At 38.0% G+C, this 18,326-nt stretch overlaps 2 protein-coding genes across 4 annotated transcripts in view; one reads left to right on the top strand and one right to left on the bottom strand.

Annotated features, from left to right (window-relative positions):
• Positions 1-18,326, bottom strand: part of LOC120432411 (protein gone early) — a 205,885-nt gene that overhangs the window by 33,418 nt on the left and 154,141 nt on the right. The window lies entirely within an intron of this gene.
• LOC120432459 (fibroin heavy chain-like) lies at positions 8,901-10,853 on the top strand. Its single transcript, XM_039597681.2, has 3 exons — positions 8,901-9,055; positions 9,250-10,046; positions 10,110-10,853. Exons 1-3 carry the CDS (start codon positions 9,041-9,043, stop codon positions 10,522-10,524), a joined length of 1,227 nt encoding a protein of 408 aa, XP_039453615.1. The 5' UTR covers positions 8,901-9,040; the 3' UTR covers positions 10,525-10,853.

Raw genomic sequence — 18,326 nt, 5'->3', positions numbered from 1 at the left:
TTTAATTTTAATTTTTGTATTTTTTAATCCGGCTGAAACAAACATTCAATATTACGCCCATTTAAAATGTTAGTCTTGATTTAAAATTTTTGAAAATATTTTTTTCGAAAAGATCGAAAAATTTCACGAATGTTTCATGTTTTAACATTGTAAATCGGACCATTAGTTGCTGAGATATCGACATTAGAAAATGGTGGGTTGTTTGGGTGAGACTTAGAAAACATCAATTTTCCTGTTATTTAACCTTTGCATGGCAATATCTCAGCAACTAAGAGTCGTATCAACAAAGTCCTAAGAAGCAAAATATAGAGAATTTTCTCAGCTTTTCAAAAATATTTGTTCAAAGGTGGGCAAACATGGGCACTATTTAAAAAAAATGAAAAACTGCGACTATTTTGAAAAAGTTACCTAAAAATGATTATAACTTGAAAACGGTGCACTTTATCAAAAATTCACTAAAGTACTTTTTGATTGCAAATTCGATTTTACATCGAAAAATGAAGTTGAAAAATTTTTGCGACCAATATTTCGATATTTTGAAAAAATCTGTATTGATTCAAAAAATCATAACTCGGTCAAAGATTTTTTGCCCATTCTGGAAATTTCTGAAAAGTTGGCATTTTATGTCCTCTAAAACATATCAAAAAATAAAAAAAATTAAAAATAGTGTTTTTTTGCAAATCAAGTTTTAGTGACAAAAAGTTAAATAAAAAAATCACCAGAAATTTTTTTACCGTGTATCATTTTTTTTTCAGTGTAGTCCATATCCATACCTACAACTTTGCTGAAGACACCAAATCGATCAAAAAATTCCTTCAAAAGATACAGATTTTTGAATTTTCACATATCATTTTTGTATGGACAGCTACCAAATTTGTAAGGAAAATTATATGGACAAACTAATGATGCAAAATGGCTTCTTTGGGCATACCGAAGGCACCAAAAAAGTTTCAGCTGGATTAAAAAATACAAAAAAAATCGAATGACCGAAATCTCAGAGAATTGCTCATATATAAAAAAATTCGACGGTTTTGTTCGAACGCGAATCAGTTCAATACGGAGCGTCGGATCAAGGCACTCTTTGTTGCGTTGGGTTCGTATAAGCCTAAGGAAGGTTCTTACGCCAAGAAATTTCCACTTTGGCCACTCTGGAACCGATTCCGGAAAATCTGCAGATTGTATGGAAAAAGTTGCGTAAAATCTAATTTTGATCATAGGAGGCTGAACAAGGAAAAAGCTAAAAACGTCAACAAACGAAAAAAGGAAAAGACGAAGTTTTTCGGGTAAGGCTTGTTTTTTATATATTTGGAGACTCTCAAAATGGCATATTTCGCGCTAGACTTTTGACCAGTGATTTGGTAAAAACAATTTTTTTTTGAAAAATGTGTGATTTTTTGAAAAAAAAAAACGAATAATTGGCAAATCAAATTTTAAAAACAATTATTCAAAGGCAAAACAAATTTTCACTCGAAAAATTTCGGATTCCCAAAATACGTATTTTTAAAATTTTCGAAATTTATTGATATGTTTTAGGCCAGCGATTCTCAACCTTCTTCTAGGCTGGTACCCCCTGCCATGTAAATCAAGTAGGCCCGGTACCCCCGTTGAGAATCGCTGTTTTAGGCCATAGTGCATCTTTTGAGCGAGGGCCTCGTGGCGCGGTGGTTAGCGGCTTCGGCTGCCGATCCCTAAGTTGCTATGGGGCGCGGGTTCGATTCCCGCCTTATCCTCCTGGCCTTCTATCGGATGGGGAAGTAAAACGTCGGTCCATTTGCGTAAAAAGAGGTTTTGAGTGACTCACCACACATAACCTTCGGACGCCTAGAAATGAGCAGAAACTTGCAACAGAGCCCACAAAAGACCCGGGGGTCGTTAAAGAGGATTGCTTTTTTTTTTGCATCTTTTGAGCCACCTCCCGTAAACCGGGGTGATATTGACAGGATTTCTATTCATTGTTGGACCCTTCTCCAGCTGGTAGAATTTGTTTCAAGATTTTACAAAACATGTACAATTTTTTGTTCGAATATTTTTATTTTTCGCGTGTTTAGGAGGACATTTAGAGCAACTTTTGTTGTACTAAAAACTTACTTCTCTTGTTTTATTTTTAGCATTTTAATTTGAAATAATCTTGATTTGTTTATGTTTGTTTATGCAAAAAAAAATATTATAATTTATTTAACTAAGTTTAAAAGGCTGCTCCCCTTGCCGGAAGTGCCGAAAAATCAGGGGCAAAAAAAATGTTTTTTCAAAAAAGTTCATGTTTTTAATGGAAATTTAAGTGCTGCCAACTGGAACCAATTTCAAATGCATTCCTCTACGTGTAGAATCATTTTTAGCATGTTAAGGTTAATTCAAAAATCATTTGAATTTAAGTGAATCTTCGATGTACTTTGTAATTGTTTTTTCGTCAAATCTTACATTTTTTGAAAACTAATGATTGCATATAAACTGTAACAGTATACAATGCATTTTGCAATGGTTTTTATAATTAAATGTTGAAATTCTGTAATTTTTTTTGCCCCCCGACCTCGGCCTGAGTCGAGGAACAAAAACTTTGAAAAATATTTACATTGATCTAAGCTATTCAACAAAATACATTTAAATTTCAGGCAAATTGGACAAAAAGTAAGAATTTTGCCTAAAACTATTTAAAACTAGTTTTATTTATAAAAATATAGATTTATATAGCTTTTCGAACTGAACTCGAAGCACAAATCAAAAGTTTTCACATTTTATATAAAATTTGTTCTCGTGAAAATGTCTATAAATTTGATTTTTTTTTTCGATTCGATCATTCTCCGCCAATTTACACGAAATCGGAAAAAGTTGCCAAAATCCTCTTCGATTTGCGTGAAACTTTGTTCTATGGGATGATTTTTGTGCCTGTTCGCACTCAGGCGTACTCAGAATTGCGAGAAAAACGTATTTTGCATCGTAACAAATGCAAAAATGCTTTAAAATGTTTTGCCTTTTTTTGTTACTCAACTGTAAAAAAAATGTGGCACATGTCATTTTATGGGACATTTGTGTAGAATTAGACGCCACAAAAAAGTTAAAAAATGGTTTTTCGTTACTCAACTGTTGAAAATCGGACTTTTTGAATGTGCAATAACCCAGATAGGTATTTTTTCATGTAGAACAATATTTTCCATTTTAAAATTACATGTTTTTTGTAACTTTGCAGGTTTAATCGTTCAACAAAGTTGTAGAGCAGACAAAAAACAGTTGATTTATAAATATAAGGGGTTCACATGTATTCATCACGAATTATCTGAATTTGAAGAAAAATTTTTTTTTTAGCAAGTGATGACTTTGACCAGTTTTTCGAGGTTTAATGAAATTATAAATTTTAGTTTTCAATTCAATTCTAAATTCAATTCAGTTCTAAAATTCAATTGAGTGCCTATGAAAGTATTTTTTGTATTTCAGCAAATTTTGCATAAATTACCTTGTTGTAGCTCGTGCACTGTTTGAATGTAGGGATTTTTTTTTCTAAAATATAGAAACAAACCAGATAACTACTGCCGTTCATCATAAAAATATTTTAACAAGAAAAATTCCTTCTCATCGATTGATTGCTGACCCTTAAGAGGAAAAATTGATTGATTTAAAATGTAAAGCCCTTAACAATGAAGCCGCATTGCCATTAATCACCCTTAAAAAAGGCAAGCCTTCGCCAAGGGTTTTATGTCATTATTAAAGTCACCTGTTATGCGTGAAGAGGATCTAGGAAATAATAATAAAAAAAAAAAAACGCGCGACCCTGACCAACTAAAGCGAAGCCACTTCTGTACGCCATCTCAAAAAACGAGATCAAATTCAAATTGAGTTCGTTCGAAAACATCGGCCCAGCTTCTGATAAAATATGCTCAATGCCATGTCAGATTGGGGGGGAGGAAGGAAGGGTTGGGGGTGAGAATCCCCCGTCCATATTCTGACAAGAGCAGATTTTATGTCGCATTTTTTTGTCGATGCTGTTCTGGCCAAACTGACCATGGGAAATCTAGAAATCTAATCATTCACAAAGCGTCTAATGTGAGGGGGTTTGAGTGTGGTGGTTTACAACTGTCTGGTTCGGATGTTTGGAACATGTTTTGTTCTAGGGCATGTCACTTTTGTCCTGATTTTTGCTGATGCTTATCACAAACAACGGATAGGGAGGGAGAGCGAGAGATATGAAGCATTTTAATGAAAAACGATTTTTTGATGGATAGAATAACAAACTCAGATCGATGCGGTTTCGGTTAGCAAGTACACGTGTTCCTTTAGTTGTTGTTTTATTTTTGATGTTGTTAGTAGAAAATTCAACGTGCAATTTACTTTTAAACCGCTTTAAATCATAATCAATATGTTATATGAAGAGGTTGCTGTAATGAGACTGAATAAATTATTCGTTTTGCGCATTGAAAATGTCAACTTTAGCATTTATACAGCTTTTACCATTCCAAAATTCCAGACTTTTTCAGATAGTCTCAAAGGATGAAGGCAAATCGTTAAAAACTGTTTAGGCTGGTACAAATTTTATTTAAAGTTTTTGTCACCCCTCTCTCAAAGTTGGCCCGAAAATCAGGGGGCAATAAATATTTTTTTTTTTTTCAAAAAACTTCAAAATTTCAATGGAAATTTAAGTGCAATCAGCTGAAATTGATTTAAAATGCATTCCCCTGCGTTTAAAATCATTTTTAGCATGTTTTAGTTGATTTAAACATCCCTTGAATTTTTGAAAATTTTCGATGTTTAGTATCGCAAAAAGTATTCATCAAATCTTACTTTTTTTAACTAAAGATTGCAAAACAACTGAACTAGTGAAATATGCATTTTAAAACACTTTTTGCAATCAGATGTTGAGACTATGGCTTGTTATTTCAAGCTTTAAAGGAAAAATATGTTGAGGTTCGAAAACAAACTAGCTGAATATTTGAAAAGGTTCTATGAAAATTTCATTTGCTGATTTTAATAACTCAGTACCAAAGAAAATACGCATAATTATTTTGAGTCAGTATTAAAAAAAAAACTATGAAATCTTCACAATATATCACGAGTTAAAGTTCATTTAAATTTCCAAGCATTTAAAACATGATTTCAACAACTTTTATACAGTCTAAGACTCGATTATCCAAAGGCCTCGGAAAAATTTCACTTCGGATTTTTTTTTTCAAAAAAAAAAAACAAATTATTCGCTCTAAAGCATTGCCTAGGCGTTCTCGATTGAAAGATTCTTACTCGAAACTAGGTGTTCGAAGGCTTGATTGTTGAGGCAATTACAAACCTCTTTTTACACCATAGCTTCCATCCACCCCGGGATTTGAACTGACGACTTTTGGATTGTTAGTCCAACTGCCTACAAGCGACTCCACCGAGGCAGGACCCAGGGAGACGACTTCTACACCTGGACTGAGCTATCGACCTAACCTTTTTAGGTTAGTCCGGGGCCAACATTTACTTCCCGTCCGACGGAAGGCGTGATCAGACAAATCTCGTCTCGAAAAATGCCACCGGGACCGTCTGGGATCGAACCCAGGCCGACTGGTTGAGAGGCAATCACGCTTACCCCTACACCACGGTCCCGGCTTTTTTTTTCGTTCTCTTATTTTTTATTGCCGAGCTCAAGTATGATCCCTAGACTACGCTAAACTGCCCACCATTGAAAAAACGGCTAATATCCACTTTTGGCAAAATCGAGATATTAGAACCTGGTGTGTAGAGGATGTTCCAACGCACCTTCTGAAGCTTGAATTTCATTAAAATAGTATTTAGTTTTTGCTGCCGATGCGAAAAACCAAACGGCTAATATCCCAATCCCCTTTGAAATTGTCGTGGCGAAGATTTGGTGACAAACACAAAAACGCGTTTTTCTCGGAATATTTTATCATATAATAGGCAATACACTATTCAAATTTGGCTAAAATGAGGTTGAAGAACTCGAATTTGATGTAAAAAAATAGAAAAAGAAAAAAAAGATTGTTTTTATCAAGTATTCTTTCTATTATTATTTTTTTTCAAAAGTCAAAAAGCTCAATTTCACAAACCAATGTAGAATAATTCAAAAAGTGGGTAACTGTCCCATTTAGCCTTACCCTTTGTAACCGAGACAAAAATTGTTTCATTTTGATGAACTTTGCCAAAAACAAATCAAAATCATTCGACTAATAAAAATTTAACCACTTATAAAAAAAACGTTTTGATTATTTAAAAATATAAAAAAATATTCAAGAACTAGTTTGATTAAGAGTTCATGCTTTTCTCGAAATCATGTAAAACATTCAAAAAATCTCAACTTTTTCTCATTATTTTTCGAATTTTGGCAAATATCCGACTTATTCCCGACCTAAGTGGCCACACTGTCAAAAATATACAGCAATTCCATTTGAAAAGAGCCTAAACAAAAAAAAAAGTTCTCCGATCGGACTCAAAAATTTTCTGGGGGTTCCTTGGCCAAAATAATTAGACCCGTATTTCTTGTTTGGCCGTTAGGGTGACATACACCGTGCTAGGGTGGTCCCAAAAACGGCAATTTTCGTAATTTTTGGCAAAAACCACAATTAAAAAAAAAAAAACTCCACGCCATTTCAACCTATTATAGTTGTCTTGAACGCAAATGAAAGGTGAAAAGTTGGTCTTTCTAGGAAAAATAGTCAAAAGACCAAAAAATCTAGCCCAACGTTTAAAAAGGTCGAATGAAACTTTAAAATGCTGTTTTGACGATGTCTGGACCAAAGAGGTATGTCTGAAAATATTTTTATTTTTTTGGACAATTTTACGAAACATACTCAAAAATGGGAGGTGTTAATTAACAGGATTCCGAGATATGATTTTTTGAAAATAAAAACTGGGATTTTCGAGAATATGACGAAAACGAGGAAAAATAAAGTTTTTTCATTGAAACTACGATAACGATAACTACGTTTAGGTAACAAAATTTTAGTCATTAAAAGACGCAACTTTTGTATAGGTATACTGCCCATGTTCGCATAAATGTCCCATATGCAAAAACAGTAAGCTGAGAAAAACGCATTTGAAGTTTGTCCCATACATAAGGCTACGTGTTAAGTTTTCGCGAAAAAACTGGATTTCCTCCTGATTTCTAGAAAAAAGTACTGGATGTTATAGGCTTTTCAGAAAGAGCACACGATTTTGATTCAAACTGCATCATTAATTCAAAAGTGATGAAAATGCATATGGGATATTTATGCAACCAGGGGCAGTATAGGTCATCGCTGAAATTTTAAAGTTATCGCAGTTTTAATGAATAAACTAGATTTTTTCCCGTTTTCATCATTTTCTCGATTTTGCACGCCGCGCGACGAAAATCCCAGTTTTTATTTTCAAAAATTCTTATCTCGGAATCCTGTTAACTATTAAAATAAAAAAAAAATTCAGACAAAGGCTCTTTGGTCTAGACACCGTCAGAACGACATTTTAAAGTTTCATTCGACCTTTTCAAATGTTAGACTAGATTTGTCGGTCTTAAGACCATTTTTCGTAGAAAGACCAACTTATCACCTTACATTTGCGTTCAAGACAACTAATATCGGTTGAAATGGCGTGAAGTTTTGATTTTCTGAAAAATCTGGTTATTGATAAAAATGACAAAAAATTGCCGTTTTTGTGCTTCGGGTTTTAGGAACGATGAAAAAAAGATTTGAAAAAAAATAATAATAAAGTCAGAGCCGAAGACTTTGTCTTTGACTTGAGTGCATCGTTCTGACATTTCCACCAATTTTCACCTGTTCGAGCTTAGACAGCTGTCGTAAATTATACCGCACGGCCAGAAACACTTTAAACAACTCTGGAGCAACATTTGAAAAGGGCGCATAAGCATTTTGACAGCTAGAACTATTTTGCAAATTCCGAAACAACAGGTAACTATTTAACAAAACTCGCTATGCTCGCTGAGAAGGCCAGCTATTGTTTAACACGTCGAGTTTTGTGAAAAAGTTACCTGTTGGCTCGGAATTTGCAAAATAGTTCTAGATGTCAAAATGCTTATCCGTCCTTTTCTCGTGTTGCTCCAGAACTTAAATCGCCCATTTTCGCCGTGATTTATGATTTCCTCTGCACACTGGCTCAGAACTACACTGATTGCGCGATTCGTTCTAACAGGCAGGACACGAAAAAAAATGTCAAAATGCAATAAAAATCTCAAATAATATCCACCTGGGTGGTTCCGAGCCAATGATGACTTAATTGGCATTTTAAGAGTTCCCGGAGGTCATAATGCTGACACTCAGGTGCATTAAATCTTTACATTTTGTTTTATTTAAATTTTTAATTTTTTGAATTTGAAAGGAATTGTTAAACAATAAGAATCGGATTTTTACTGGGATTGATCGTACAATATCAACCCGCGATCTGGTTTCTTTTGAGTAGTTCAACGCCCAATCAAGTTACTTCCATCAAAATTTTGACAGAAGAAGCGGCCGCCCTTGTTTCGCCCTGAAGCCTAGAAGATGATTAATTGGTTCGCAAGTTCCGAGAACCGGATCAACTGGTTTCGAAAAACGCACAAGGACATACAAGAATAACAATTGTCTTGAAAGATTGTTCTCAATGTAGAACTATGGTACCGCAGGGACCGAATACGCATTCTATCGGGATGACTAATAATCGAAATGTCCGCAAAAAAAAAAAAAAATGTGACATTTCTGGATCTGATCATTGTTGCGGAAGGTGTCACGCAGCGACCAAACCGCCGCTAATAAACCAATAATGATCCACAATCAGTCTCACCTTTTGTGGATGATCTTCAGCGGAGGCGATAGACAAACTCGATCTTCTTCCTCGGAGGTTGTTGTTGTTATTGGTGGTTGGTGGAGCGTCTTTGAAGAAGTGGAAGAACAAGTTGGAGCAACCCCTAAAAAACCGGCGTCCCTCGAAGTTTAGCGCGAGAGATGTAGAGTTAGATACCGCGAGAGTCACCAGAAGTTGGGGTTTCGGTGCTTTTGTGGGGCGGTATATAAAAAGCGAAAGTATTATCTCATCTTCACTTGAGTTCGATTCTTCGTTCTAGGAGCAACACACCATCGTCTACGAACTAGCAATGCGAGCCTTCGTGGTAGGTGAACCCGGATGTGTGATACTGTTGTGTGATTGGTGAAGATCGTGCAGTGTTAAGGACTCTGTGGGGTGATTTTGGACGCTTAAAGTGAACGAAGCTCTATAGTGTGATATAGGGCGGAACCAGTGCCGATTTAGTGCTACTTTTTTCGACAGGATATAGTGCTAAAGTGATCTTGTGTCTTTTTTCAGCTATTCTCCGCCTGTTTGGCGATCGCGTCCGCCGACATTGGGCTGAAGCTGCGTCAGGCGGCCGCTGCCGGTGGTGCCGGAGTGTCCAGCTACGACGTTGGCCAGGGATCGGTCCAGACGGACTACTCGCAGTCGAGCTATGATCAGCAGGTGGTTGGTGGTGGTGCCAACTTCCGGTCGCTGAGCGCTGGTGGATTCAGCGGAGCTGTTTCGTCGGGAGCTGCCGCAGCTGGTGGAGCCGAGTACGATGCTGGATACCAGGCTGGTCTGGCCGCTGGACGTGTTGCTTCGGCTAGTTCCGGAGCAGCTACCCGATTCGGTGGAGCTTCCGCTGGTGCTTTTGGTGGAGCTTCGGCTGGTGCTTTCGGTGGAGCTTCCGCTGGCGCATTCGGTGGAGCCTCCGCTGGTGGATTTGGAGGTGCTTCCGCTGGAGCCAGCGCCAAGGCGTCTGCCGGTGTCAAGTACTTTGTCAAGCCCGAGATCGTGAAGAAGCACTTCTACTACCACGTTGCTCCGGAAGCCGAGGCCGAGGCCGATGCTGAGGCTCGCGTCGAGATCCAGCCCCAGACCCACTACAAGGTCCTGTTCATCAAGGCCCCGTCCGCTTCGGCCGCTGCCGCTGCCCGTGCCGCCGCTCGTACCCGCACCCAGGAGAAGACCATCGTCTACGTTCTGGTCAAGAACCCCGAAGCCGAGGCCAAGGGCGCTGCCGATGCCGCCGTCGATACCTACGCCAGTGCCAAGCCCGAGGTCTACTTCATCAAGTACAACGGAGCCAACGCTGGTGCCAAGGCCGGGTAAGATCAAGCTAAACCTACAAGTGACCCGAAACCTAACCTCAATCTTCCCGCCGCCAACAGAGCTTCTGCTGATGCTTCCGCCGGAGCTTTCGGAGGAGCTAACGCTGGATCGTTCGCCGATGCCGGAGCTTCCGCCGGAACCTACACCGACTCTGCATCGTTCGCCGGTTCGTCCGCCTTCGGAGCCGCCGCCGGCGGCACCTCGTTCGACGCCACGCCCACCTTCCTGTCGGGAGCATCTGCCGGAGCGTCTGCGTCGGCCGATTCGTTCACCGGAGTGCGCACCGGAGCCGTTGATGCCGTGTCGGCTGGCGACGCTGGCTACACCGCTGGATACACCGCCGGAGCTGCCGCCGCTGGAGCCGCTTCCGCTTCCGGAGCGGAAGGTGCCTTTGACGGATTTGGCTCGGAGGGTTCGTTCGGAACCACCCTGTCCGGATTCGGAAGCTCCACCGTCAACTCGGTCGACTACTAAGGCAACCAAAAACCCAAAACACAAAAAAGGCCAAACGATTCTCGGCTCAACGGACTACGAAAGGTGACGACGACGCAGCTCTTCTTCAAGGACGAATAGAGTAGGTTTATTTTTCTTTAGGAAACACAACTAAGCTAAAGTTAGAGAGAGAGAGAGAAACAAAAATCATGTTCCAAATATATGTACGACGACTGCCATTTTTTATTGAACGAAACAAAAATGCGTGTGTAAAAAAAAAGCGAGAAGCCAACTTTGTACCATAACTGTAAGGAGTTTGTGAGATAGATGAGAATACTGTGAAATTGAGAATAATATACGTTTAAAATTTAGTTCTAACGGTGTTTTTTACTGATTTAAGTTTAAGTCTAGTGGAAACTTTTTTCAAAAAATCCGTAAACAACTGTTGAACTTCCTGAAATATTTCATTCTCTCCTTTTTTTAAATTAAGACTTTATTTTACATACAGGAGAAGCATGAGTAATTTCGGAGCTGAACGACCTAGTCCAATTACTAAACATTAATATCATGACACTTTGGCTCAATTCTGAGGAAATATAAAGATTCAGCGGGCAAAGTTACATATCGTCGCCGTCGTGCTAACTTGTCGTACGTGCATTTTGAGCCAAATTGAGTTAAGAACGCCATTTTGTGCAGCTCACAATGCCTCATCTTTTGACCTTCACAGATCCCCAAAATTCGATTTCAATCCTGAGATATTCAATGAAAACCAAAAAAGCTCCGAAAATTTTTGTCACTCTACATATAAAAAAAGTTTCAATCCTGTCGTGCTTTCTTGTCACTCCCTGAAAATTGATTTAAGTGCGACAAAGGGCAAAGGGATTTCAGGTCAGAATGCGTTTGACGCACGTACAAGTTAGACTACCGTAAACATTTGTAATTATAACTCGGGACTCCAGCAACCAACTTCAACCAAACTTCGGGACAATGCACAGAATAGTCAGCCAAACAAAACGTGTTTATTATTATTTACATTGCGTGCTTTCGTTTTGGTTTATTCAAGGTCAAACATTAAAACGCGTTTTTCTCGGAACGTCAAAATGGCGGGTGCGACATGATAGCACGACGACGTCGATATAAAAATATATATTTGGATAATTTTCGAACTTCGTTAGGGTGGTATAATACACTTTTCCCTTTAAAATGAGACAAATATAAGGGTCATTCCTTTCCAAGTGACCACGCGTGCGACATCGAGCTTAACCAAATCTGCTCATATTTAGCTTGGGGGTTATTTTTGCCTCAAAAACTAAGAATCCCAATTTTGGTGACAGTTGAACCACCCCGCGCCCATGGCTTTCCCTCTTATTCTTTAATTTTTGAAAAAACTCCTTTTTAAAATGCATTCTTCTAATTTTACTTTCAGCGTTGCCAGTTAAAAAGAATAGCGCTTGAAGTCTTAAAATTTAAAATACGGGAAAACTGAGAATTGCATTCGATTGCTGAGGGTTTGTTACATTTAATTCAAAAATTCAGGTTAAATTTAATAATTCTTGAGAAATCATGTTTTTAAGTTCTGTATTGCTTAGCAAATGATTTGCTTATACGTGCATTTTCTACAATATGTTAGAACACAGTAGTGTGTGCGTGTGTGTGCGGTCCAATCCAATACCCGCTAACCGGTAGCGAAATTATGGGAAAGTATAATTTGTATCAGACTGTGTACATGCCGAATGCTGATACAGCTTATCTCAGTCCCGGGTATTAGGTGGTGATAGCCCTCGCGCTGCTTCCAACGACCCATTTCAGAATGACAGAGCTCCTTGCGGTCCAATTCCGAGGTCGCTGGGCATTGTTCGGCCCCGCCTAAACATAGAAGCAAGCTTCTGAAGGAAACTCGATCTATATTTAGACTTCCAATCCCCTCAGGCAAATCAGGGATCAGCGCGTATTTAATAATATGAGAAGAAGAGATAACATGTTTAAACACTACGGATCAATTCACTGCAAGAGTGTAAACCTTCTGATGGCCGACTGCTTAGCGTCCCAGACCACCACCAATTCAAAGGTGTGAGTTCGAATCCCACCTGATTCATTTTAGTTTTTATTCATATTCAAATTCCTGATTCCAAATTTCAAAGGTACCGACCGGGATTTGATCCCTGAACCTTCTGCTTGGGATACAGAAGCCGTAACCATTAAGCCACGGAGCCGGTTTACAATATGTTAGAACACAGTAGGCCTTGAAATTCAAAGAAATATTTTTTTATATCTTGTAACGAAAATAAGTAAATGTCCCAAACGTCAAAAAATAAAAATACAAACAAAGACAGTTAAAAGATGACAAATCTGATACTTTTTACCAATCTGTAATTTGTTTTACACAGAAAAAAATGTGTAATTTTGGAAGGTTGAATATTACCTTTTTTATGATGTAATTTTACCTCAATTTAGACTGAAAAAGTGACATTACAACAGAAAAGTGGTAAAATTACCAATTTTCAGAAGTAAAATTACACATTTTTTCTGACATAAAAAATGTGCTCCTTCCTAGATGTAATATTACCATGATTTTTTTTCTGTGTACTTTGAAGCTTTTTTAAAAAGAAACACATTGATATTAAAACTGTATTTTTTTGGGCATAAATTCAATTTGGGACATTCACGTTTTATTTCCGTTTCGAAATTAAAAAATAATCTTGAAATTTCCAGGCCTACTGTGCTCTAATGCAATATATTGTAGAACATTGATTGATTAGTAAAACATAGACAAGAGCAACACAAAACTTTCCAACTTAACGTGATATCTCAAGAATTTTCAAATTTAACCTGAGGTTTTCATTGAATTTAATGTAAAAAAAACTCTCAGCAATCGAATGCAACTGTCAGTTTTCCCGTAAGTGCTCGTATTAAAAATGAATTTTGATACTTCAAGCACAAAATTCTCACACTTGTCAAAAAATCTTTAAACTTGCTTACCCAAAAGTTGAATTTAAAGTTTTCTCTTAGGGAAATGCATTTTAAAAATGAGGTACAAGCTTTATAATTTTGTTTGGGAGAATCAACTTTTTTGTTATTGAATTAGGCTGGTACAAATTTTATTTAAAGTTTTTGTCTCCCCCCTTTCAAAGTTGGCCCGAAAAATCAGGAGGCAAAAACATATTTTTAAAAAAAAATCTTCAATATTTCAATGAAAATTTAAGTGCAATCAGTTGAAATCAAATTAAAATGCATTCCCCAGCGATTAGAATCGTTTTTAAAAATATAATTTAAAAATCTCTTGAATTTTTTAAAATTTTCGATGTTTATTATCGCAAAAAGTTTTTTTTTTCGCTAACATTTTTGTTTTCGTCAAATTTTATTTTTTTGAAAACTAATGATTACAAAACAACTGAACTAGTGTAAAATGCATTTAAAAAACACTTTTCCATGCTAATGTTGAAACTATTGGCCCCCCTCTCGACCCCGGCAAGAGCCGGGGACAAAAACTTTGAAAAATATTTGCATCAGCCTTATCGTTTTTCTGCCAGCAGTAAAATTGAGAAAATTAGTTTATACAGTGTAACCGTTGGTCACAATCCTTAACGAATTCATGCTTCGCTTCAGTATTTTTATTACACATTCACCACACTTGACAGTTGGGAAGGGGTGAAGCGTGCCGCTGTAATTGAAGCCGATGTCCATCTATTTCCCGATGGGGCAGCATGGCAGCGCCCATGCGACAGAGCGGGAAAATGGATGGGGAAATCCTGGCGCGTTCACCCGGATTGGTCGGCCTAGGCAGTGTAAGTCGCGTCGCGCTCTGCCTACGTCTAATCGTCGTAGGACCACCCCCGTCGTCTGGCGCCTCCCCGCGCCATAACCGTAAAGGACGACAACCCTCAGGCCGCTGGCCTTCATCGTCAAGGAGGGATCCCTCTCGGCACGCTCGAATCGGTGGACTCCGGAGCGTGCCGATTCGTCAAGGAGGGAAGACGCCTGCCCGAACGAAGCCAGCAACGCCCGCTGGTCGTCCAGAACAACCTCCTGCAAAGGAGACCGGAGAAGAACCGCTGCACCGGAGACGAATACCGGATCAAGCAGCCCGCCGCAGACGCAACCGTCAGCCAGCGATCGACCCCCCCCCCCCCCCAGTGGGACCGACGCCGCAGAGTGGAGCTGGAGCTCCTCTGCCGGCCCGTAACATCGCCGGAGCGCGATCATCGGCTGAGCTTGTAACGAGACTTTTATGTAAAATTGTCTGGAGAATCGACCCTCGTGTTCGGTTTTTGAAAATTTTGACGTTTAGAGCACTTTTAAAAAAACAGTTTCAGTAAATGATTTTTGTATTTTTTTAGGTGAGTTGCTCCATCCTGCATTTTTCGTGAGTCTTTTTGTAACATTTTAGGCTATTTTCACAAAAATTTTGAACGAAAAAAAATCGTGGGCTCACCTTCAAATTTGACTTTTAAAATAAAAAATCAAAAAATCTCATAAAAGTGGCGTGTTTTTTTCATTCAGTGTATTTTTTTCGGAAAGCCCGTCAAATTTCCTACAAGTTTGTCTTTGACCACTTTTTGATACGATGCAACGGCTTCGAGATACAGCAATATTTAAATTACGAAATACAAAAATATTTAAAACACTTACACCCTTCTCAAATGTCATTATCGAGTGAACTGGCTCCATGTACACAAAAATGGCTTAAAGATGCCTACAAAATTTCATTGAAATCGGAGAGGGTCGAGAAAAAAGTACCAAAAAAATTTCTTTTTTGGGCTGCAATTGCTTCAAAGCTAATTGTAGAGTGGAACAAGACGAACAAATTGCTTTAAAAAGTTACAAAAACATTATGACGTATTAGAGTAATCGACGAAATACAAAGCGTAACGCCTGCGCACTATGCGAAATTTAACTATACTTTATATAATTATGGTGCTATCTTACTCCTGATAAAAGATATAGCTTTCTCAAAACTGGCCTAAAACAAGATTTTTACATTTGAGACTAGTTTTGAGCCTTATGTATCTTTTGCCAGGAGCAAGATAGGAACATATTTTCTTCAGGAAAGTTTTAGCAAATTTTCTCAACTCAAACGCTATTGTATCAGTTTGTCAATCGGCAGATATGCGAAAATTACAAAAATCAAATAACAAAAAAGTTGGGATTTCCATACAAATTCACATACAAAATTGAAATGCATTGCGGAAAGCCAGGTTTGCTCAGATCGCTCCCAAATTTTAGAAGGTTGTTTTGGGATTTTGAGAGCTTGTTGTGACCAGAAAATGTAAGTTCTGCTTATCGAACCACCCTAATAGCCACTCTAAGTTCGATCTTGAGAAAAAATCTAATTTTTTCGATTTTTAAAAATAGTGGTTTCCGACTCTATCCCGCCCGTGTGGATCAATCGGACAGCGCACTGGACTCACAATCCAGAGGTCACCGGTTCGAATCCCGCGGCGGGCGCTCTAAAATTCTTTGTGTAAATATGGGTATTCGGCGCCGTCGCTCCGTGCCATACTTTCATACACTTAGGAGCCCAGGGCGGCGAAGTCCTTGTAGATAAAAAGGAAGACACTAGTGGTTGGTACTAGCAATGGCGGTCGACAGCTATAAAGTCAACTTCGTTTTTTTTTCGGTTTCCGACTCCAATACTATGTGATTAATGGGTTACATACATGTAGAAAATCAAAAATTTCATTTTTTTTTTGGTAGGGTGGTCCAGCCGCACATTGTTGATGTTGAAACCTCTAAACTGGGCCCTCGTCCTGTCACGTCCGTCAGTAGTCTTGTCGTACATTACAACTAGAATCAGATCTGACAATGAATTAGTACACTTCGACCAAATAAACACTGACGCTGTATGGATCTGACTCTAGAATAAATGCACAGTTGTGTGTTATTCATAAGTCCAACTTATTCAATTATTCATTAAAGTCCAAATATTCCTTTGCTAACTACTTTGGATTGTAAAACTTAACTTTAATCTAAAATACAAATAGGATAGAAATCGCGATTTGAAAAAGAAATGACCATTTACGTCAAAAGATCCGTAGTTCCTCGATTCGCAACAATGGTCAATACAACCATAATCCGAAAACCGTTAGTTCAACAGATCAACGAATTTTGTCCGATATCATTACATTATTGATTGATCGAGACTCCAGGGACAATTTGACATAAAAGAATGCCTAGTATTCTACATCAATCAAAGTTTATTGACAACATTACTCTAACTTAACAATAACAACTAAATTTATCATCAAATAGATTTGGAAAGGATACAGATTTATTTTAAATGCTAATGCAGATTTATTTTAAAAGCAACAAATCAATTGTACTATCCTGAAGTCCCACCTAAATCCCACATTGTGATAGTGAAAAAGTCACAGAAGCAGCGGTGTCTTGTGCAATTGTGATATTTTCACTATCGGAGAACTACCTAGTTCACGAAGACAGCTTATCGGTCAACGCTTAAGCCCTGGGATTCTCGTAGCATGAAGTGGTGTCCATAGTGCTTATAAAAAAGAATGTTTACCCAAATTTTAACTAATACACTAGGATCAAATCATGCCCCTTGACTTGACAAGGCCCAGGGATGTAGAAAATCAAAAATTTCATATTGCAGCAAATTCATTAAATCCACTTAAAAGATTATTTTCAATTACTCCTGAAAGTTTCATGAAGATATTTCATGATTAAACTGAGTAAGAGACGATTTAAGCTCAAAATGTTGCCATGCGCAAAGCGAACTGCCAAGCTTTGTGAGCGTTTTTCTCTGAACACCGAGTTGACTTACGGGTGCCACGATATATCGAGATTGGATGGACTAAATTGGCTGAAATTATTGGTGAAGACTCGCAATACATATCCCGTGTGCATGACGAAGCCTGATTTTTAAATTTTGCTTAAAAAAAATACAAAAATCTAAAATTGGCGATATTTTAAAGGAAAAGCATAAAAATACCTTTTTTTTAAAATAAACTTTTTGTAAATCAGCCTTCGTCATGCACACGGAATTGGTTTAACGAAGCTTCACCCAAATTTTGAGCCGATTTGGTCAAAACAGTGTTGAGATATCGTGGCACCCTTTTTTTGAAACTGCTAACTTCAAACAGCTATATCTCGGCAATGATACAACCAAATTTCTTCACATTTGTTTTGTTAATAAATGAAAATGTATATTTTAGTGCCCTGAAAACAGATTTAAGAATAAGTTGTAGTATGTGCTTAAACCAACCATTGTCATTTTTGCCGATGCCGAGAAAATTTGCCATAAATTCGTCTAAGAAACATTGAAGACTTTGTCTTTCGTTCCTGAGATACAGCATTCAAATATACAGAAATAATAAAATTTAACTTTTCACAACATAAAATTCCAATTTGTTTTGGGAGCGTTGAATGGATTTTCTCTCAAGCTTGTATGAAGAATTAGGGCGGCTCGGTAAACTTAAAAAAATCGTTTGGTGCTCGCAAAGCAAATTACACGTTATTCATGGGACAGTCTAGTTTATACTTCCCGTGTATTGAGAACCTGCTAACCGTCAAACTGAAATGAAATGAAATTCAATCAATGAAGATCCAGTCCGCTGCACGGGCGTCATAGAAATGCATTCCGAAGAAACATCCTGGGGGTCAGCATTAAACCAGTTTTGCACAAATTCGACAGCCAACAAACAAAATACCCATCTATTTCATATAACACCCTAGCCCCGCAGACGACCAAGGTTATCCAGTGTCAATAAAAAAAAATAGGGGAAAGAAATCGTCTCAAGAAACTGCAATCATTTGCATTTTTCTGCAATCTTCACCTCGGAACGAACTGATGCGGGGGGAAAATTTCTGGATTAGACTTTCAACAGAAG

The sequence above is a fragment of the Culex pipiens genome, chromosome 1, assembly GCF_016801865.2.
Source record: "Culex pipiens pallens isolate TS chromosome 1, TS_CPP_V2, whole genome shotgun sequence".
Classification (NCBI taxonomy): Eukaryota; Metazoa; Arthropoda; class Insecta; order Diptera; family Culicidae; genus Culex; species Culex pipiens.
Note: the sequence above shows the minus strand (reverse complement) of the source record. Positions and strands in the feature narration are given on the sequence as shown.

Bases quoted from the DNA above. Each gene is read 5' to 3' on its own strand.
- LOC120432459 (XM_039597681.2), top strand. The intron at 10,047-10,109 runs GTAAGATCAAGC...CGCCGCCAACAG, and splicing joins AACGCTGGTGCCAAGGCCGG to AGCTTCTGCTGATGCTTCCG.